A 21,881-nucleotide genomic window follows, 5' to 3' on the forward strand; every position below is an offset into this window, starting at 1 on the left:
GTACAAAAAGAGCATCTTTGACATAAAAACGGTTTTGTGGCAGCTTTTGTGATCTAGGAATAATGTGGCCTCTTTGTGTTGCTGCTGTTCCTTCCTGGTTCTCTGGATCCTGCACCACCCAAGCACCCCATTTTATCTCCCTCACGGTAAGGACATCTCTGGGCGTTAGGAAGACATTGATATCATGGCACAAGATCTCATGGGTTCTATTTCCTGTAGTCAACAAAGCATCACACAAACCCCATTCTGTTCTCTGAATCAGAGAAGAGACAAGTTTGTCTCCCTGTCACATAATACAACTCTGGGATGTGCAACGGAGCTGAAGATTTGGGAAAGGCAAAAGCCACCAGAGCAGATTACTTTAAATGAGGATGAGAAAGTAATGGAGGACTACAGCTGTGGTTAGGGACGCAGGTGGCACTGTGGGTTAAACCACAGAGCCTAGGACTTGCCGATCAGAAGGTCGGCGGTTCGAATCCCTGCGACGGGGTGAGCTCCCGTTGCTCAGTCCCTGCTCCTGCCAACCTAGCAGTTTGAAAGCACCTCAAAGTGCAAGTAGATAAATAGGTACCACTCTGGCGGGAAGGTAAATGGCGTTTCTGTGCGCTGCTCTGGTTTGCCAGAAGCGGCTTAGTCATGCTGGCCACATGACCCGGAAGCTGTACGCTGGCTCCCTTGGCCAGTAAAGCGAGATGAGTGCCGCAACCCCAGAGTTGGCCACGGCCAGACCTAATGGTCAGGGGTCCCTTTACCTTTACTCTTCCGTTCTCCCTTTCCTCCGCTCCTTGCTCAAGTAATTTCATATTTTTTTGCACCTGCAGAAAAAGAAAACTTTGCAAAACACAACAGAAGCCCCGCTTGGTTTGCATAATTTATTCTTGCCCCGGAATATCCTCCTGCTCACATCAAGGTGTGCCCCTTTATTTTTGGGAAGGCTCAGCGCTCCCCCTGCACTCGGCGCCCTCCTAATATGCGTAGCGGCCCATGCCCAATGTTGGCAGGATGCGGCCCCTTGGTGCTCTGTTGCCCTCCCAGCTGACAGCCACGTTCTGGAGCTTGACTTCCCCGTCGACCTCCAGGAAGCGAATGCTCTTTGGTGAGAGGCGGTGGCGGAACTCACAAAGGGAGATGTCTTTTTCCAGGATCTGGCAAAGAAACAGAAAAAGGCATGTCAAGAAGGGTTGGAAGATAAACCTACCAACTCTGACAGACATGAGAATCCCGTGTGGTTTGATGAATGGCAGCTCCCCTGTTTAGATATTTGGGAACCTCAATACTCTGCACAGGCTTCTGTTAAAGGCTTTGGAGCTTGTTCGCTCTGGTTTACCATTGCTCTTCCAACTAGCTCTCTGCAAGATTCCACTATTCATGCTTAGGAACCGGTAGTTAAAGGTAGACTGCGCCCACCCTTGGGAGACTCCACTAAGCTCAGGTGTAGGGAACCTGTGGCCCTCCAGATATTGTGGGACTCTTAATACCCCGTTGGCTGTGCTGAGTGGGGCTGATGCGATTTAAAGCCCAACAACCTGAGCAGAGCCAGAGAGTCCCCACCCATGTCTTCTAAACATGCCTTTGATTGACAAACCCACTAATTTTTCTAACTGCTTTTAAAAGGCACTTAAGTTAGTTCCACGAGTTTCTCACGCTTGGCTTGGAGGAATATTGGCTTTTATCACTTGCCCTAAATGTACAGGCTACTCAAATGGACCTTAGGGGAGTTAACCGTCTAGTAACTCGGAAAGAGGAAGAGTGCCATGTTCTCTCTGCTGTGTCCACATTGATTGATTGATTGATTGATTGATTGATTGATTGATTGAAACTCTTAGGTTTGGCGCTTTTTATTTAGTGGGACATCTTTATCTACGTGGGGCTGCCCTTGAGATTGACCCAGAAACTCCAGCAGGTGCAGAAAGCTCCTTACGGGGTCCTCGCCGTGGGATCACATTCACCTGGTGCTATACCAGCTGCACTGGCTCCTGGTGGAGTACAGGATCAGGTTCAAGGTGCTGGTTTTAACCTTTAAAGCCCTATACGGCCTAGGACCCTCGTACCTGTGGGACTGCCTCTCCTGGTATGTCCCATGGAAGACCTTACGGTCTTCAAACAAAAACATCTCAGAGGTCCCAGGCCACAGAGAGGTTAGGCTGGCCTCAACTAGTGCCAGGGCTTTTTCGGCTGTGGCCCCGATCTGGTGGAACGCTCTGTCACAAGAGACTAGGACCCTGTGGGTCTTGACATCTTTCTGCAGGGCCTGCAAGACAGAGCTGTTCCACCAGGCCTTTGGCCAAGGCACAGTCTGACCCCCTCCTTTGACAATCCTCACAGAACTCTAGCCCTATGGTTGCCATGAATTTGACTCTGAATTGATTTTAGAATGTATTTCAATGAATTGACTGTGATTTTATGTAAACTGTGCTATTTTTACTGTTGTTAGCCGCTCTGAGCCCGGCTTTGGCTGGGGAGGGCAGGATATAAATAAAATATTATTCTTATTCTTATTAAGGAGTAAGTTTCAAGTCAGTCAGCGAACTCTGTTCGCAGAGAGCAATGAGGAAAGCAGAGAGCAATCTGAGAGCAACAACTAGGGAGTAAAATGAGGGGGCCCAGGATGTTCTTTTTGACATAGCAGTATCAAATCATATAATTTCTGGTCCTTTAGCCCTGCTTACTTGGAAGCAAGTGCCAATGAATTCAATAGGACTCTGGGGCAGATCTTGCTGTTCTCTTCCTATACCTGCCCCCCTGTCCTATACTATACCTACTTTTGGGCTCCCAGTAGCCTTCTGCCCTCCCAGTCCCCATGCAGCCACCACCACCCCTCACCTAGCCCCTGTGTTTTGGGGGATCGTGTGTGTGTGTGTGTCCCCCAATTCCCCTTCCCCGTTGAGGACCCCATAGTTGCTGCCCCGACCTTGTAGCCCATCCGGGTGACGATGATTTGAATCCTGAACTCCTGGCCTCGCCGGAAAGGGGCCATCACCGTCAGACCCTCACCCCACTGCTGGTCCGCGAAGCTGTTGAGGGTCACCCAGCCTGGGGAAGACGGGGGTCCCTCAAAGCTGACCGTCAGCCTCAGTGGCTTGTTCCCCTCCTCAACTTGTCTGGAAGAAAAGTCCACATAGAACCTGAGAAAAGAGATGAGAGAGATCAGGTTCCCTGGGTCACACATCCTGCCATACGTCCCGTCCCCCCCAGGTAAGAATTCGCTGAACAATGATTGCCCTGCTGCCAACTTCTTTCCTGTATCCTTGCTCCTCTGCTGTCCTTTGTTTATTTATATGTATTTTTTATATACCGTATTTTTTGCTCCACAAGACACACTTTTTTCTTCCTAAAAAGTAAGGGGAAATGTCTGTGCGTCTTAATGGAGCGAAGGCGTGGTCCCTGGAACTGAATTGCCATGGGGCAAAAAGCAGATCGTGCAGAGGGAAGTGGGTGTTGAAACAAAGCCGCTGATCGTTTGCCGATCGGGGAGAGAGATAAGGGACGTTAGAGATAAAGGAGGCTGCCTGGGAGAGGGGAGGTAAAAGACCATGGATCCTCAGGGATTTTTACATTAGGTCACCCCAAATTCACCATCAGATCACATAGCATGTCCATGGCTACAGCCTGCACCAAAAAAATCACGCACCCACTGTTTCCTGGGGCTGCAATGGTGCAAAAATGTGGTTACAAAGCACGGATCCATGTGGATCCTTACGATTTTTGCATTGGGTCACCCCAAATTCACCATCAGATCACATGTATGTGGTCACAGCATGAACCACAAAAATCATACATCCACTGTTTCGTTCAGAATATTTTTTTTTCTTGCTTTCCTCCTCTAAAAACTAGGTGCGTCTTATGGAGCGAAAAATACAGTATTTATGCTGCCTTCCAACGAGCTCCAGTACATGGTTCCCCTCCTCCCATTTCATCTTCACAACATCCCTGTGAGGTTGGTCAGGCCTTGAGAGGCAGCGACTGGCTCTGGGGTCACCCAGCGAGCTTCATAGCTGAGCAGGGATTCAAACTCTGGTCTCCCAGGTCCTAGTCCAGCACCCTCACCTAGTTCAAGGCAGACTGTGACCCTGCAGAGGTTGCTGGACTCAGAACTTCCATGGCCCCCAGCCAGCATGCCCAGTGGTTAGGTATAATGAGAGTTGTAGACATAAAAACATAGGGAAAGCCTGCTGGGTCAGACCAGCATCCTGTTCTCACAGTGGCCAATCAGATTCCTGTGGGAAGCCTGAAAACAGGATCCGAGCACAAGCGAACTCTCCCCTCCTGGGGTTTCCAGCAACTGGTACTCAGAGAATGACCCTCTCCCTGCCTGGCAGAATCTCAGCTATCAAAATGAACCTACTTTCCAGGAGGCTGTTTTTATTCCAATCAGTACTAGTTGTAAATAACTTTGGCTCCTTCAAAGAATGGAAGAAGGATATTTCTAAATTCATTTTTTTGCGGGGGGGGGGGGGGGGACATAAAATTTCGATAGACAAAAAGAAAGAGGAGGTTTTGCCTTGCCAGACCTGCAAATCTATTATGAGGCAGCCTGCTTGTGCTGGTTAAAAGAATGTTCCTGATTTGAAGTTTGGCTGGCATGCATGTCTCTACTATGGGAAGGTGAAAATTTATAAACGTTTTATAAACCATATTCTAAGAAAGAATTTGTGTAGAGTTTGGGAGAAATATAAAAATCTGCTGGAAAGGGAAAAACACCTTTATGGCTATCTCCTATTGAGGCTATTACAATTAAGAGAGTTAATATGGATAGACAACTTACAGGGAATTGCTGCACTTTACAATGGGGGAACCTAAACTCTTTTAAACAAGTTTATTCTCCCTTGGTCTACTCCACATAGGAATAAGGGGAGCCACGGTTGGTCCATTTAGCTTAGTATTGTCTGCACTGGTTGGCAGCAGTGCTTCTCCAGGGGTTCAGATGGGACATTCCCAGGCTTACCAGGAGAGGCTGCCAGGACTCGAACCTGGGACCTTCTACATGCAAAGCAGATGCCCTACCAACTGAGCTACAGGCGTTCCTTGTAACATAAGAGATCCCTTATCTCTTCACCTAACTTGCACAGTTAAATCACTAAAAAGCTGGGACCGGGTGGCTTAGATCTCCCCTGGTGTCAGTTATGGGAGGTGTGGCTGCCGTGCCTCAGAGCAGAAGGAAAGGCACTCTGCACATGCCTAGGCCCAGTCTCTCCCTGTAATATTCCACAAGTCCTAGCACCAAGTCCTGGCCAGGAATTGCGACTTGCCTCCTCTGCTTGCATCACGATTTCTGGACGCCAAATCCATTCTTGGGAAGATAATATCAGTACTGAGTTACCTTTTGCCCTGTGGTGGAATGGTACCTTCCAGCAGCACCCACGACTCTGGTTCCAGGCCTTGCGGGATAGCCCGGTAAAATGGTATATTCTGCAAGGGAGGAAAGAAGAAAATGAGGCACGCACAGTCTTGAATCTCTGTGTTGTAAACAAAAATTGCCCTTTTCCCTTATGGGGTATCCAAGAGCCCATATAGAGTCCTTACCTAGGTTCCCTATTGGTAGGAGAGAAAAACAGAGGCCAACCAGAGAATATTGAGAAGCAAAGCAGCTAGTAAGCTTGATCTTTATTGATCTGTTGCAACAGGGTGCTCCCCTCACATGCAGGAGAGGAGGAACCCAGAACAAAGGCGCGCAAGGCCTTATAAAGACTTTTGAAATTCCCACCCTGTAGTTCAAGACCACCCCAGAAACATCATACATACATCACAGACGGGGTGTAACCTAAGACCACCCTCCAGATACATCACACCTACGTCACAGAAAAGGTGGTCTAAAACAGAAATTTGAATGTTGTTTTTCTCCTGTCCTTGTTTATCTCCTGTCTGGCAGGTTACTTGATTGGATTTCCTGGGGAGCCTGGCCAGTCTTTTGTACAGTGGTGCCTCGCAAGACGAAAATAATCCGTTCCGCGAGTCTCTTCGTCTAGCGGTTTTTTCGTCTTGCGAAGCAACCCTATTAGCGGATTAGCGCGTTTAGCGGCTTAGCGGCTATTAAAGGCTTAGCGGCTTAGCGGCTAAAAGGCTATTAGCGGCTTAGCGGCTTAGAAAAAGGGGGGGAAGTGAAAAAAATCGCAAGACTCGCAAGACATTTTCGTCTTGCGAAGCAAGCCCATAAGGAAATTCGTCTTGCGAAGCGCATCGAAAAACGGAAAACCCTTTCGTCTAGCGGGTTTTTCGTCTTGCGAGGCATTCGTCTTACGGGGCACCACTGTAATGATAAATACTTAGTTCCTGGGCCAGGTCACAGGCTCACACCCTATTCATATCTTGAATGTGCCCTTAAGACAGGATTTGTGAGGAAAGAGACAATGGGGAGATTTCCCACTTTGACCTTGCAGAGAAAACATTTGCTCAGTTTAGGAATCAAAATGGTTCCAGGTTGGTCTTCCTGTGCTGATCTATGTATGTGCTTGGTTGGTACACTTATATCTAAGACCATAAAATTCCTATCACACCATCCAGTCTGTGAGATGATTGGCTTGGTTTCTTCTTTTAATAAGGTTTTATTAAAGCTTTTTCTGAATACAATAAGATAAAAGAAACTGAATAAAAACAAAAACAGAGAGAGAAGAAATCACAGAGTCCTCTCGAAGGTAGCGCTTAACTCTTGTCTCACACAGAAAGTGGTGCACCCTCCAAACTCTCACCTGAGAGCTTTCTTTAAACAATATTTTTTTTATTTTCAAATTTTATAATCGCAATAATTTATAAATTCAATACTTTCCCACGGATACAGTATATACTGCCCCCCACCCCTGCCCTGGATTCCATTTTTCTCCCCTCTAATTTCTTGCATCTTATTTTATTTCTCCAAACTTTGGTTTTCCCTCTTATTTATCCTAGTTTCCAATTATATACCGTATTTTTTCGCTCCTTAAGACACACTTTTCCCCTCCTAAAGAGTAAGGGGAAATGTGTGTGCATCTTATGGAGCGGAGGCAGGCAGGAAAAGCCCCCAAGAGCTCTTGGGGGCTTTTCCCAGGAGGGAGAAGTCCCTTCTCCCTCCTCATAGAAAAGCCCGCTCCTTAAAGGCTGCGCGGCTCCTGTGGACTTTTGTGGGAGGTGGGGGAAGGGACAAAGGGAGCCCCTCAGGCCCTTTCCCCAACCTACCACAAAAGCCAGCAAGAGCCGCGCTCCCTTTCACTAGCTGCGTTGATCCTCTTGGGGGCTTTTCCACCCGAGGAGGGAGGAGGGCACCCCGTCAGTTACGGGCTGCCCTTCTCCCTCCTGGGGAAAAGCCTGCAAATCAGGTGCACCTTATGGAGCGAAAAATACGGTAATTGAGAGCTTTCGACTTGTTCTCAAATAGTCTCTCATCTTTCTACAACCACAAAACAACCCAGCCAGGCAGGGAAGAGAGAGAGAAAGAGAAAGGTCACTCACAAATTGTGACTGTGTGAGAATCTGAACCCAGGCCTCAGTCTGAACAAAATGCTGCTTTGAATATTCCCTCTTCATTTAGAAGAACAGAGTCATTGACTTCTTCTTCTTCTTCTTCTTCTTCTTCTTCTTCTTCTTCTTCTTCTTCTTCTTTCTCCTCCTCCTCATAGGCCATCTAGTACAGCATTCTAATCTCACAGCGTCCATCCAGTTCCTTCTTTGCTACTTAAGCCCATTTCCTCAGATAACTGACTTCCTTCTTTCTTAAAACTGCTTATCATCCTGTGAACTTCCTGCCCCTTCTTCAACCTCTTCTATCAAGCAGATCTAATCAATCTTTCCCGAGGCTTTAATCCATAGCTCTTCTTACCAAAAAACGCCCACCGGAGTTCAAGCCTTGAAAAAGTCGGAGGTTTGGTACCTGGGAAAGTGAGTCACAGGATGGGAAGCCCATTTCACGCAATGCAGAATTGGCCCATAATCTGTCCCTTTCGCCCCCTTGAAATTGCATGATGCTACATGACAGTTTGCGGTTGCAGAAAGGTGTGGCGTACAAAGGATACTAGCACAGTACCAATGAGTTTTATTTTGCTTTAAAAAATTCCTGTGAATTATTGAGACACCCTCAGCTGGTTTCGGTTCCTCCTTGCTACAGTGGGGAAATCGAGGAACTGTCGCAGTGATCAGAGGAAGAAAGGAGACAACTTGAGAAAGCACCTGCTTCGGTATTGGAAAATTACTACCTGTAGCCACAACTTTTTCTGCAATAAACACAAACCCTTGTTTTGCAAAATGTGGCAAACTACAAAAACGCAAACGCAACACGCTGGCTAATGTTGTTGTTGTTTAGTCATTTAGTTGTGTCCGACTCTTCGTGACCCCCTGGACCAGAGCACGCCAGGCACTCCTGTCTTCCACTGCCTCCCGCAGTTTGGTCAAACTCATGTTGGTAGCTTTGAGAACACTGGCCAACCATCTCTCCTCTGTCGTCCCCTTCCCCTCCATCTTTCCCAGCATCAGGGTCTTTTCCAGGGAGTCTTCTCTTCTTTTTTTTTTTTTTTATAAATTTTTTTTTATTGCTTTTTTCCAGAATCTAAATCCATCATCAATAACACAACAAAAGCGGTTTTACAGAAAGAAAAAGAAATTAAACAAGAAAAAATTCATTTTTCGAAGTCTTTTTTTTTTTTTTCATCATCCACTGGACTTCCCCATCTCCTCCATCCCTGCATTCTTTATAATAAATATAAACAGCAAATTAATACCTTGTTTCCTGTGTTTTTGTATTTTCATCTAATTATTCACTCTGAAATTAAAACTTTTCTCAATCATTAACTTTGTTTCTATCAACTCCGAATTTCAATACTGAAGCATATTTACCTCAAACCTTAGCAAATTTTTAACATTCATATATCTTATAATGTTTTTGTAAATAGTCCTTAAATTTTTTCCAATCCTCTTCCGCAGCCTCTTCTCCCAGGTCTCGGATTCTGCCAGTCATTTCGGCTAGTTGCATATAGTCCATCAGTTGTGTGTGCCATTCTTCCAGTGTGGGTAGCTCCTGTGCCTTCCAGTATTTAGCTATGAGAATTCTTGCTGCAGTCGTTGCATATAGAAAGAAGGTTCTGTCTTTCTTAGGTATCCTCTGGCCCACAATGCCCAAGAGGAAGGCCTCTGGTTTCTTCTGAAAGGTATACTTAAATACCTTTTTCAACTCGTTATAAATCATTTCCCAGAAGGCCTTCACCCTCGGGCATGTCCACCAGAGGTGGTAAAAAGTTCCTTCAGCCTCCTTACATTTCCAACATTTATTATCAGACAAATGGTATATCTTTGCAAGTTTGACTGGGGTCATGTACCACCTGTACATCATTTTCATAATATTTTCCTTTAAGGCACTACATGCCGTAAATTTCATACCGGTGGTCCATAACCTTTCCCAGTCCTCAAACATAATGTTGTATCCAATATCTTGTGCCCATTTTATCATGGCTGATTTGACTGTCTCATCTTGAGTATTCCATTTAAGCAGCAAGTTGTACATTCTTGAAAGCACTTTCGTCTTAGGTTCAAGTAATTCTAGTTCTAATTTTGATTTTTCCACCTGGAAACCAATTTTTTTATCTTTTTTAAAGATCTCTAAAATTTGGGCATAGTGAAACCAGTCTCGCACCTTCCCTTTCAATTTTTCAAAGCTCTGCAACCTCCAAGTGTCACCCACTCTTTCTATTATTTCACAGTATTTTGCCCAGCCACCCCCCATATTAAGTATTTTTGTGGCTTTAGCCTCCATCGGTGATAACCACCTCGGAGTCTTGTTTTCAAATAAGTCCTTGTATTTAGTCCAGACAGAAAACAGAGATTTCCTTACAATATGGTTTTTAAACAACTTATGAGACTTTACCTTGTCGTACCACAAATATGCATGCCACCCAAAAGCATTGTTGAACCCTTCCAGATCTAGGACATCAGTGTTTTCTAGCAAAAACCAATCTTTCAGCCAGCAGAGGGATGCAGCTTCATAATACAACCTTAAGTCCGGCAGGGCAAAACCCCCTCTTTCCTTTGCATCTGTTAATATTTTAAATTTTATTCGGGGCTTTTTGCCCTGCCAGACAAACTTCATAATGTCCCTCTGCCACTTTCCAAAACATTCCACTCTGTCCACGATCTGTAGGGTCTGGAACAGAAACAGCATTTTTGGCAATACATTCATCTTTACTGCTACAATTCTTCCCAACAAGGAAAGTTTCAATCTTGACCAGATTTCTAGATCCTTTTTAATTTCAGACCAACATTTTTCATAATTATCTTTAAACAGATTCAAATTTTTCCCAGTCAAGTTGACCCCCAGGTATTTCACTTTATTAACAACGTTTAGTTCTGTTTCCTTCTGAAACCCATCTATTTCTAAAGGTGTCAAGTTTTTTGCCAAAACCTTAGTTTTTTGTTTGTTTAACTTGAATCCCGCCACCCGACCAAACTCAGAAATTAATTCCAATACTCTTTTTGTGCTGGACACCGGCTCCTGTAATGTCAAAACCAAGTCATCTGCAAAGGCCTTCAGTTTATATTGTTTTCCTCCGACCTGTATTCCTTCCACCTGCTGATCCTTCCTGATCAAATTTAGCAAAACCTCAAGGACAGAAATAAATAGCAAGGGTGATAGGGGGCACCCCTGTCGTGTTCCTTTTTCAATTTTAAACTCTTCTGTCACCACATTGTTTACTATCAATTTAGCCTTTTGTTCTGAATATATTGCATCTATGCCATTTTGGAACGCCCTTCCCACTCCCATCCCTTCCAAATTCTTCTTCATAAATTTCCAAGATATATTGTCAAAGGCCTTCTCCGCGTCTATAAATATCAAAACTGCTTTTGTATTCAAATTTGTCTGTAGAAGTTCCAGAACGTCAACAATGTTCCTAGTATTATCTGACAAATGCCTGCCAGGGAGAAAGCCTGCTTGGTCTTTATGAATAACTCCATTTAAGACTTTTTTCAATCTATTTGCCAAAATGTCAGCAAAAATCTTGTAATCCACGTTTAGGAGTGAGATGGGACGGTAGTTCTTAAGTTGAGTCTTTTCAGATTCCAATTTTGGTATCAAAGTGATGAATGCCTCTTTCCACGATTCTGGTGCCCCCTTCCCTTCCATAATTTGATTACATACCTCCATCAATGGCTGAGTCAGGTATTCCTTCAATATCTTATAGTATTTGGAGGTAAGTCCATCTGGGCCCGGGGATTTGCCTAGTTGCATGTTCTGAATGGCATTTTCGATTTCCTGTTGGGTTATTTTATAATTCAGGTCAGTTTGTTTGTCTTGTGTTAGTTTTTGTAGGCCATAGCTTTTTAAAAATTTATTTATTTCAGTCTCCACTTGGGGTCCTTGGGAAAACAATTTTTTAAAATATCTCTGGAAACACTTTCTAATTTCCTCTGGTTTCTGAATACATTCTCCTTCAACCTCTAGATTGGTAACAAAGTTCAGTTTTTGTCTCTTTTTCAGCTGCCATGATAGCAGCTTCCCACATTTATTTGCCGATTCAAATGATCTTTGTTTCATCTGTTTGATTTTCCATTCAACTTCTTGATTTATCAGTTTTGCATATTGTGCTTGATGGAATTTTATTTCTCTCAAAACTTCTTTTGATTTTGGATTTAGTCTCAACTTTTTCTCTCCGTCTTTTATCCTTTCCAAGATCTTGTCCTTTTTACCGTTCCAGAGTTTTTTCTTAATAGAATTCTGCTGTATCAGAAACCCTCTCATAACAGCTTTGCTTGCGTCCCAGATTGTTTTTTTTTCCACCGAAGTGTTCAAATTTAGTTCAAAGTAGTCTTTCATCGTCTTTTGGGCCTTCTTCACTATCTCCTGGTCTCTAAACAATGCATCATTCATTCTCCATCTGAAGGATCCAGCTGGTGTAAGTCTCAAGTCCATTTTCAAGGGGTTATGGTCGGAGCAAGTTTTAGGGCAGATCTCTACTTTTTTGGTCTTGGGTGCCAGTCCTCTAGATATCCAGATTTGGTCGATTCTTGTCCAGGATAGGTGGGCCTCAGAAAAGAATGTTCCCTCTCTACCTAGGGGGTTCTTTGTCCTCCAGATATCAATCAAGTCCATATTGTCTGTGAGTTCAAAAAAAGTCTTTGGTAGTCTGCCATCTTTAGTCACATTTTGATTTTGTGACTTATCCATGTGTGTGGAGACAACCCCATTCATATCTCCCATCAGAATGATGTTATTATAGTCCATATGGTCCAGCATTGTCTCATGCAGCTTCCCATAAAATTCAGATTTCCCCTCATTTGGTGCATAAATTCCAATTATCAAAAATTTTTCTCCTTGTGATTGTATTTCGATCGCCAAAATTCTTCCTTGTTCATCTTTGAACACAAATTTTGGTGCTAGGCTCTCCTTTGCATATATCACGACTCCCCTTTTCTTTTCTTTAGCTGATGAAATAAATTCTTGGCCTAGTCGCTTGTTTATTAGCACTCTTCTGTGGAGCCTAGTCACATGGGTTTCCTGGAGACAAATGACGTCTAGTTGTTCTTTCCTCAAAATGTGAAAAATCCTTTTCCTTTTTTCAGGGGAATTTGCCCCATGGATATTCCAACTAAAAAGCTGCAGAGACATCCTGGATCAGCTTGTTAGCCGATGGGGTTGTCTCCCTTCTCGTCTATGTCTGGAGGTGGATCTTTTGTACCAGGCGTGGGGGGTGGCCAGGTACCTGCTGTCCCTTTTCGAAGGTCCTCCCCGTGATCGTTTAGGAATTTTTCTTGCTCTTCTGCTGTTCTGATTCTCACCTTCTTCCCTTTCAAATTAAAAGATAATCCTTGGGGGAATTCCCACCTGTAAGGGATTGTGTTGTTTCTTAATAATCTTGCCAGATCCTTGTATGTAGTTCTTAAGTCCAACAATTGTTTTGGTATGTCTCTGAAGATTTCTGCTGTCTTTCCCTGTATCACCAATGGGTTTTTAAAATGTAGGCCAAGTATGTTGTCTTTTTCTTGCTTGTATCTCAATATGATCAAGCAATCCCTTGGTTTATCTTTCTTGGCCACTCTTCCCAATCTAAAAGCGGTGACGATTTTGAAGTCTTTCTCTTCTGCCAAACCCCAGAACTTGGATATTTCTGCAGTCAAAAAGCCAGCCAAATCTTCCTTTTTTAGTTCTGGAATATTTCTAATCCTAAGATTACTTTCCCGGTTTTTCAGCTCCGCCATAGACAGATAGGCCTGTTGTTCAGTGACCTGTCTACTCAGTGGTCTTACTTCCCCTCTTAATTCCTCAATCCTTTTTTTGTTTTGGTCTGCTTTCGTGTTTGCGTCCTCAGCTAATTTTCGGTTCTCTGATATAGTCTTTTCAAAATTTCCTATCGCCTGTGTGTTTTGAGCAACTTGGTCTGTCAACTTATTAATCGTTGCTGTAACCTGGTCAAATTTAGCCGCTTGTTCATCAGCTTTCTTATTTAATGCTGCCAGTTGATCCAATATTTCTTTAGAAATAGGGTCTAATCCTCCTGCAGCCATATCCTCCAAAACTGGCTGTTTAAATTGTCCTTCTTGCAGACCTGTCACAATTGGAACAGATGATCTACGTGGCTGCACAGGCAAAGTTGATTGCAATAGTTCAGTTTGTTTTGCTTTCTTGGCAGCCCTTGTTTTTCCTGCCACACTCATTCCACAACTGTCTAGGTTTCAAGGTCAAATTGTAAATCCCATGGGAAAAGCAATCATCCAGGCAAAAAGATTTCCAAAACAACCAGCAGTTCTCAGAGGTTTATATTTCCACAATCCAGCAGGGGGAGCTCCCCAAAAGTTTCCACCATTTAATTCCCAAATATGGTAAAATCCAAAATAAGGGGGGGAAACCCTCTAAATTCACTTTAAACTGCAGATGATAAAGGTTCTTTGCGAAGGTGTGAACAACAGTTCCTTTTTTGTAACTGCAAAGTAGCCCAATGTAACTTTATGTCTCTATACACAGTTGCCACAGTCTGATGTTACTTTGTATCCAGGCAGCCCGTGAGCTGGGGCTTATAACTTTATAATCCACAAAATATAGAGAGGTATGGCACAGTCTCACAATCAAATCCAAACTTGCAGGGTAAGTTCCAACTTCTTTTAAACTCCTTTCAACGCTTCCGCTTTAAAAAAACTTTGCTCAGTACTTTAAACAGGGACGGAAGACTGACTTCCTTTTTAGCGTCTCCCGCTTTCAGCCGAAATTCACCAATTTGTCCAAATAAAGCCTCAAATTTCTTACTCACGAGTTTGTTGTTTCCAATCAAATGTTCAAAGAAGAAAGGTCAGCGCTCATCAGCAGCAGCCGCGCGGCTTCGCTTCCGCGGAAAGAGCGATGGATTCACAGCACCGCTACCCCCTCCACGTTCCGGAGCCCCTTACGGGGTCCCTTCTGCGTATCCGAGGTCGCTCCTGGTGCCCGCCGAATCCCACGGCCACGGGCTCACTCTACCCGTGGTTTTCCTAAACGGGTCGTCGCTGTGCCGCAGCGCACGACCCTTTTCCGCGGAGCCCCTCTTCAACAACTGAAGAGGACCGCCATTGCTGTTTCGCGCCGCCTCCGGAAGTCTCCAGGGAGTCTTCTCTTCTCATGAGGTGGACAAAGTAGTGGAGCCTCAGCTTCAGGATCTGTCCTTCCAGTGAGCACTCAGGGCTGATTTCCTTCAGAATGGAGAGGATTGATCTTCTTGCAGTCCATGGGACTCTCAAGAGTCTCCTCCAGCACCAGAATTCAAAAGCATCCATTCTTCGGCGATCAGCCTTCTTTATGGTCCAGCTCTCACTTCCATACATCACTACTGGGAAAACCATAGCTTTAACTATGATTTAACTCGCTGGCTAATAACTGTTAGTAAATATATAATAGGTATGATGTCATTCAAAATATACAAATAAGCGACTTCAAAATAATATATATATCATACAATACATCTCACAGAATATACAAGTAACTGCAAGTTGTTACATGTATCAACTATCAGTGTCAAACAAAGGTTCAAACAACCAATGAATAGCGAAGAACGCCAAACCGTCTCTCAAAGGAAGACGTCTCTCCAAAGTCTCAAAAGGACAGTGCATCTGGAACAGTTCAACTGTTTCAGAATAAAGTCTTCATCAGCTAGAAGTGGAATTGAAAGCAATGAATGACAACAAAACAGCAACCTGCAGCTACATTATCCAGTGAGCACTGATCCACTAGTACGATCTCCACTAGTATGTATATTTCATTGATTATTCAGAATGTACCTCTTTATATAGGGATGAGGGTTGCCCTATGGTCTAAACCACAGAGCCTAGGGCTTGCCGATCAGGAGGTTGGCGGTTCGAATCCATGCGACAGGGTGAGCTCCCATTGCTCAGTCCCTGCTCTGCCAACCTAGCAGTTCGAAAGCACGTCAAAGTGCAAGTAGATAAATAGGTACCGCTCCAGTGGGAAGGTAAATGGCGTTTCCGTGTGCTGCTCTGGTTCGCCAGAAGCGGCTTAGTCATGCTGGCCACATGACCCGGAAGCTGTACGCCGGCTCCCTCGGCCAATAAAGCGAGATGAGGGCCGCAACCCCAGAGTCGGCCACAACTCGACCTAATGGTCAGGGGTCCCCTTACCTTTACCGCTTTATATATTTTGTTCTACTGTATATCGTACATACAGGTTGCTCAGTTTTGTTGTCATTCATTTCATTGCTTGCAACATCATACCAATATATATATATATATTTATATATATATATATATATATATATATATATATATATATATACACTAACAGTTATTAGCCAGCGTGTTGCGTTGACAACTGGATTCTGCAACTGAGATTCGGAAACATTGCTGTAGAGGGCAGAGCATAGCCGTCATGGCTAGTTGCCCTTGATAGCCCTCTTGTCCATGAATTTGTTCAATTCTCTTTTAAAAAGCCATCTACAACTAATCTACAGAAACTACAACTAATCCAGAATGCGGCAGCTAGACTGGTAACTGCGGGCGGCTGCCGAGACCACATAACACCGGTCTTGAAAGACCTACATTGGCTCCCAGTATGTTTCTGAGCACAATTCAAAGTGTTGGTGCTGACCTTGAAAGCCCTAAACGGCCTCAAAGGCCCAGTATACCTGAAGGAGCGTCTCCACCCCCATCGTTCTGCCCGGACACTGAGGTCCAGCTCTAAGGGCCTTCTGACGGTTCCCTCCCTGCGAGAAGCAAAGCTACAGGGAACCAGACAGAGGGCCTTCTCGGTGGTGGCACCCGCCCTGTGGAACGCCCTCCCACCAGATGTCAAAGAGATAAACAATTACCTGACTTTTAGAAGACATCTGAAGGCAGCCCTGTTTAGGGAAGTTTTTAATGTGTGACATTTTAATGCATTTTTTATCTTTGTTGGAAGCCGCCCAGAGTGGCTGGGGAAACCCAGCCAGATGGGCGGGGTACAAATAATAAATAATAATAATAATTATTATTATTATTATTATTATTATTATTATTATTATTATTATTATCCAAGTTGGTAGCCATCACTCCTTCCTGTGGGAGGGAGTTCCACAGATTAACCAAGCACCATGTGAAACAGCTTATTCGCCAAGATAATTAAGGGTCTGGAAACAGCCTTACGAGGAGCGCTTGAAGGAGCCATCTTCAAATATCTTAAGGGCTGTCACATGGAAGAGGGAACAGGCTTGTTTTCTCCTGCTCTGGAGGGCAGGACTCGAACCCATGGCTTCAAGCTACAAGAAAGGAGGTTCCGGGGAAACAGCAGGAGGAACTTTCTGACAGCAAGAGCTGTTCAGCAGGGGAACAGACTCCCACGAAAGATGGTGGGCTCTTCTTCCTTGGAGGTTTTTAAGCAGATGTCGGATGGCCATCTGTTATGGATGCTTTAGCTGAGATTCATGCCTTGCGGGGGGTTGGTCTAGATGACCCCAGGGTCCCTTCCTACGCTTAAGATTCTACCATTCTTTTCTCTGTCCCTGACATTCAGCTTCCTGAGATGCCCACCTAATTCCAGTGTTAGGAGAGAGAGAGAAAAAGGTTTCTCGGTCCACTTTCTCCACGCCAGGGATTATTTTATAAACTCCTATTGTGTTGCCTCTTGCTCGCCTTTCCCCTAAGAAATCCCCAAGACTTTCATGGAATTGTCGAGTTGGAAGGGACCCTCCGAGGGTCATCTAGTCCAACCCCCTGCAGTGCAGGAATCTTTTTGCCTAGTGCAGATCTCGAACCCCCAACCCTGAAATTCAGCGTCTCGAGCTTTACCAACTGAGCTTTCCCTCTGAGCGGAGTCAGGCTACCTGCTTGATCATTTCGGTTTCCCTTTTCCGGACCGTGAAGTTTGACTCAAAGTAGACCCATTTCAGTGAATGGGCCTAAGTTTGCCATGTCCACGAATTCCAATCTTGTCTCCTTCATGCAGGATTTTAGCCACACGTGTCTTAACAGGGAGGGACACGTAATTCATATATAAAATTTTCAAAGCGACATGTTGTTTATGGCAATGTTTGTTGCTGTTTTTTAAAAAAAATTGATTTTAATAAAGTTTTTTGGGGGAGAAATACAAAAGTTAGCACCAAGTGGCCAATATCTCTAATCTAAATGAAATCTAATCTAAATGAAAATGCAAAGCAAAAGGAAGAAAAGAAAGGGGGGAAAGAAAGGAGGTGGGGGGAGAACTTTATTATTATTATTATTATTATTATTAATTTGTACCCCGCCCATCTGGCTGGGTTTTCCCAGCCACTTTGGGCGGCTTCCAACATCCGTCAGCTATATACAGAAAATTGTTCCAAACACCCATTGCAATATAACACACAACAATCCCATTTTCTTCAGTCCTCAAACCCAGATATCGTAAGTTGGTTTTCTTTTTCACGCAATAAATCTGCACTGCGATGGATTTCGAAGCCTGCTGACAAAGGAACTCTGGGAAATGTAGTTCTGGGAGGCAAGTGGGGATTTTGCTCTTCGTCCTCTCCCAAAACGCAGACTTCCTTGCTGAAGGTGCATGGACAAACTGGTTCCCAAACTGGTTTATCGTTGCAGCGCAGGTGTAAAACGAGCGCTCAGCATAAGGGCGCAGGCAGGGTGGGGACGTTGGAAAGGTGGCCGGTTCAGTTGACGTAAGGAGGGAAAACCCAGACTGACAAAATGACATTTAAAGCCAGTGGATGAGCAAAGCACTGCCTTCAAACACCCGCTCAGCCCAAGGATCTATGGCTCACTTGGAGTAAGGTAGGGATAGCTCAGTCGGGAGAGCAAGAGACTCTTAAATCTCAAGGTCGTGGGTTCGAAACCCGTGTTGGACGAAAGATTCCTGGATTGCAGGGGGTTGGGCTAGATGACCGCCAGGTTCCCTTCCAACTCTGCAATTCTGTGATTCAAGAAGAAGCCTGCTGGATCAGGCCAATGGTCCAGCATCTGGTCCAGCATCCTGTTCCCAAAGGGTCCAACCAGATGCCTCAATTTCTCTCCTCTCCTGCGGTTTACAGAAACCGGTGTTCAGAAACATCGCTGCCTCTGACCGCGGTCGCAGAGGATAGCCATCCTAGCTAGCAGACATCAATAGCCTTCCCCTCCATTAATCTGCCTAACAATTGACACCTGTGACCATCACTACCCTCCAGTGGCAGTGAGTTCCAAAGTTTAACTATGCGCTATAAAAGGAAGCCGCTTCCGTAACTGGCCAGACCCCTGGTCTATCTAGCTGGAAAACTATCTAATTACAAAAAAAAAAAAAAAACTTGTGGAATAGTTCAGTCAGTAGAGCATCACACTTTTAATCTCAGGACTGTGGGTTCGAACCCCACCCTGGGTGAAAAAATTGCTGCATTGCACAGGGTTCTAACTCTACAATTCTATGTTTCTAATGGAAGATTCGTTCCAGGCAAAAGAGAGCATTTCTGCACATGGCGCATAGCAGAAGTGCAGAATGCACGTCTACGGGACTTTGCGATGGCCGCTGGCTTGAATGGCTTTCAAAGAGGTTGCACAAATTTGGGGAGGAAAAGGATCTGCCAGCAGCTACCAGCCATGAATGTTTGGCCTCTGCTGTGGGAGCCAGTACAACTCTGGAGAGCAGCTGCCTGGGTATCATGAACAGGGAGAATTTCACTTGAACTCAGATCCTGTTTGCTGGAATCTGGCTGGTAAAAAAAAAGAGGAAAAGGTAAAGGATCCCTGGATGGTTAAGTCCAGTCAAAGGCAACTGTGGGGTTGCAGCGCTCATCTCCCTTTCAGGCCAAGGGAGCTGGTGTTTGTCCACAGACAGCTTTCTGGGTCATGTAGCCCGCATGACTAAACCTCTTCTGGCACAAAGGAACACCGTGACGGAAACCAGAGCACACAGAAACACCGTTTACCTTCCCGCCGCAGTGGTACCTATTTATCTACTTGCACTGGTGTGCTTTCGAACTGCGAGGTTGGCAGGAGCTGGGACAGAGCAACAGGAGCTCACCCCGTCGCAGGGATTCGAACCGCCAACCTTCCGATCGGCAAGCCCAAGAGGCTCAGTGGTTTAGACCACAGCGCCACCCGCGTCCAGTGTGGGAACAGAAGCCTGGACTGGATGGGCCTTATGTTTTGGTCTGTTTTAAAAGAAAGTAAGACGGGTGGCGCTGTGGGTAAAACCTCAGCGCCTAGGACTTGCTGATCGTATGGTCGACGGTTCGAATCCCCGCGGTGAGGTGCGCTCCCACTGCTCGGTCCCAGCGCCTGCCAACCTAGCAGTTCGAAAGCACCCCTAAGTGCAAGTAGATAAATAGGTACCGCTTTATAGCGGGAAGGTAAACGGCGTTTCCGTGTGCTGCGCTGGTGCAGGCTCGCCAGAGCAGTTTGGTCACGCTGGCCACGTGACCCGGAAGTGTCCTCGGACAGCGCTGGCTCCCGGCCTCTAGAGTGAGATGAGCGCACAACCCTAGAGTCTGTCAAGACTGGCCCGTACAGGCAGGGGTACCTTTACCTTTACCTTTTAAGATGGGGAGAAAGGGAGACAGGCCGGCGTAACACTGTCAAAACATTGCACTTGATCAAAGGTGGCTTCCAGGTCTGGAAAGGTTAAAGACAGGGGTGCCAACTTGAATTTAAAAAATCCATCCTGGATAATCAATCACATGGCATGCACACACCATTTAAATGGCAATGCCCATCAACTTTGGACGGAGGCCCCCTCAATTATTTTATTTCAGTCCCTAGGAGTTGGCTCCTGTGGCAACAGCTGTCGTACGCACATCAGCAAGGCTCCCCCAGTTTACGGAGTTGTGCTGAAGAGGGAATTTTGGCAAATGCACCTTCTCAGGTGAGCACCTTCCGCAATACCTGTTCAGTGGTACGAGAGCCCTGTCCTTTGCAGATGATTATCCTACGGTTCTTCACGGCACCTCAGCCCGTTTCTCCTCCTGGTGAATAGTTTTCATGGCTTCACTGAGTTGCAAGGGACCCCTTGGGGTCATCCAGCCCAACCCCCTGCGATGCAGGAGTCGCAGAAGAAGAATCCCTGACGGACCTCTGTTGAAATGCCTCTGACGGAGGAGAACCCACTACCTGGCTGGCACAAATAGTGATGCCTTCTCCTCGCTGGTTTTTGTTCCAGGGCCGTAGCAAAATGTGCCGGGTTCAATTGCTTGCAGCACCCACAGGTAGGAACCGGCAGGGAATCCCCGCCCGAAGGTGCAGACAACGAGGAACCTCCTCTACATTCTCGCCACCACCACAAACCAGAAAAAGGAAAGGCTCTTGGTTGTTTTTACTCACAAAATTATCAGGCACTATTGCCATCTCTGCCGCCTCTTTGCTGGAGACTTTTTGCAGGCATCAAGGACCGGCTTCCAATCAGCAGGCGACTCTTCTTAACAGTGGCAATCTCATCTCCTTCGGGGCAGATTTTGAAGAGGCGCCTCCTCCCACAGCTGATGAGTTTGTGCTTAGTCACACTTCCCCATGAGGGCGAAGTCACAGCTTGATCTATGAGCTGGAGCCCAGAGGGAGACACCATCGCTTTCAGACTGGCCCTGAGTCAGGTGTCAGCTCCATCCTGACACCACGGTGGCTTAGAGCTCTGCCTGGTCCTTTGTGAGAAGGGGAAGGAGCCGTCCCTGAAGCTTGCAAAAGAGAAAACCTGGATTCTAGAAGAAGAAAGTACAGTGGTACCTCGGGTTACATACGCTTCAGGTTACACACTCCACTAAGCCAGAAATAGTGCTTCAGGTTAAGAACTTTGCATCAGAATGAGAACAGAAATCGTGTTCCGGCGGCACGGCGGCAGCAGGAGGCCCCATTAGCTAAAGTGGTGCTTCAGGTTAAGAACAGTTTCAGGTTAAGAACGGACCTCCGGAATGAATTAAGTACTTAACCCAAGGTACCACTGTAGTATGGAGGGGGCTTTTTCAGGCCTCTTGTGTGTTATAAGAATTTTAAGGTCTTATACAGTCATACTTCGGGTTGAAGTTGCTTCAGGTTGAGCACTTTTGGGTTGCGCTCCGCAGTGACCCGGAAGTAACGGAACGCGTTACTTCCGGGTTTCGCCGCACGCGCCGACGGTCAAAATGACGTCACGCGCATGTGCAGAAGCGGCGAATCACGACCCGCCCACGTACAGATGTGCAGTCGCAGGTTGCGTTCGCTTTAGGATGTGAATGGGGCTCCAGAACGGATCCTGTTCATATCCTGAGGCACCACTGTATATATAAAGTAAATGTTCATAAATGTACAATGGTACCTTGGGTTACAGACCCTTCAGGTGACAGACTCCGCTAACCCAGAAATAGTACCTCGGGTTAAGAACTTTGCTTCAGGATGAGAACAGAAATCGCGCCACAGCGCTGCAGTGGCAGCGGGAAGCCCCATTAGCTAAAGTGGTGCTTCAGGTTAAGAACAGTTTCAGAACAGACCTTCCTGCCAGCCAGAAGACCGCTCCTTCTCTGATGTATGTATGATGTATTGGGGGGGGGTCT

General features: G+C 45.6%; 1 protein-coding gene across 1 annotated transcript; it reads right to left on the reverse strand.

The window, feature by feature from the left end:
- Positions 1-871: 871 nt before the first annotated feature.
- On the reverse strand, positions 872-20,891 carry LOC128420276 (galectin-7-like). The gene is made up of 4 exons (XM_053401871.1): positions 20,683-20,891; positions 5,321-5,409; positions 2,912-3,125; positions 872-1,145 (listed from the first exon to the last, which is right to left on the reverse strand). Exons 1-4 carry the CDS (start codon positions 20,704-20,706, stop codon positions 966-968), a joined length of 507 nt encoding a protein of 168 aa, XP_053257846.1. The 5' UTR covers positions 20,707-20,891; the 3' UTR covers positions 872-965.
- Between the last annotated feature and the right edge of the window lie 990 nt (positions 20,892-21,881).

The sequence above is a fragment of the Podarcis raffonei genome, chromosome 8 (genome assembly GCF_027172205.1).
Source record: "Podarcis raffonei isolate rPodRaf1 chromosome 8, rPodRaf1.pri, whole genome shotgun sequence".
Taxonomy (NCBI): domain Eukaryota; kingdom Metazoa; phylum Chordata; class Lepidosauria; order Squamata; family Lacertidae; genus Podarcis; species Podarcis raffonei.

Excerpts from the sequence above, each read along its gene's own strand:
- LOC128420276 (XM_053401871.1), bottom strand. The coding sequence starts at position 20,706 with ATGGCAATAGTGCCTGATAATTTT. Across the intron at positions 3,126-5,320 it reads ATTCCACCACAGGGCAAAAG|GTTCTATGTGGACTTTTCTT; the intron begins GTAACTCAGTAC and ends CTCTTTTCTCAG. Across the intron at positions 1,146-2,911 it reads TCACCCGGATGGGCTACAAG|ATCCTGGAAAAAGACATCTC; the intron begins GTCGGGGCAGCA and ends TTTCTTTGCCAG.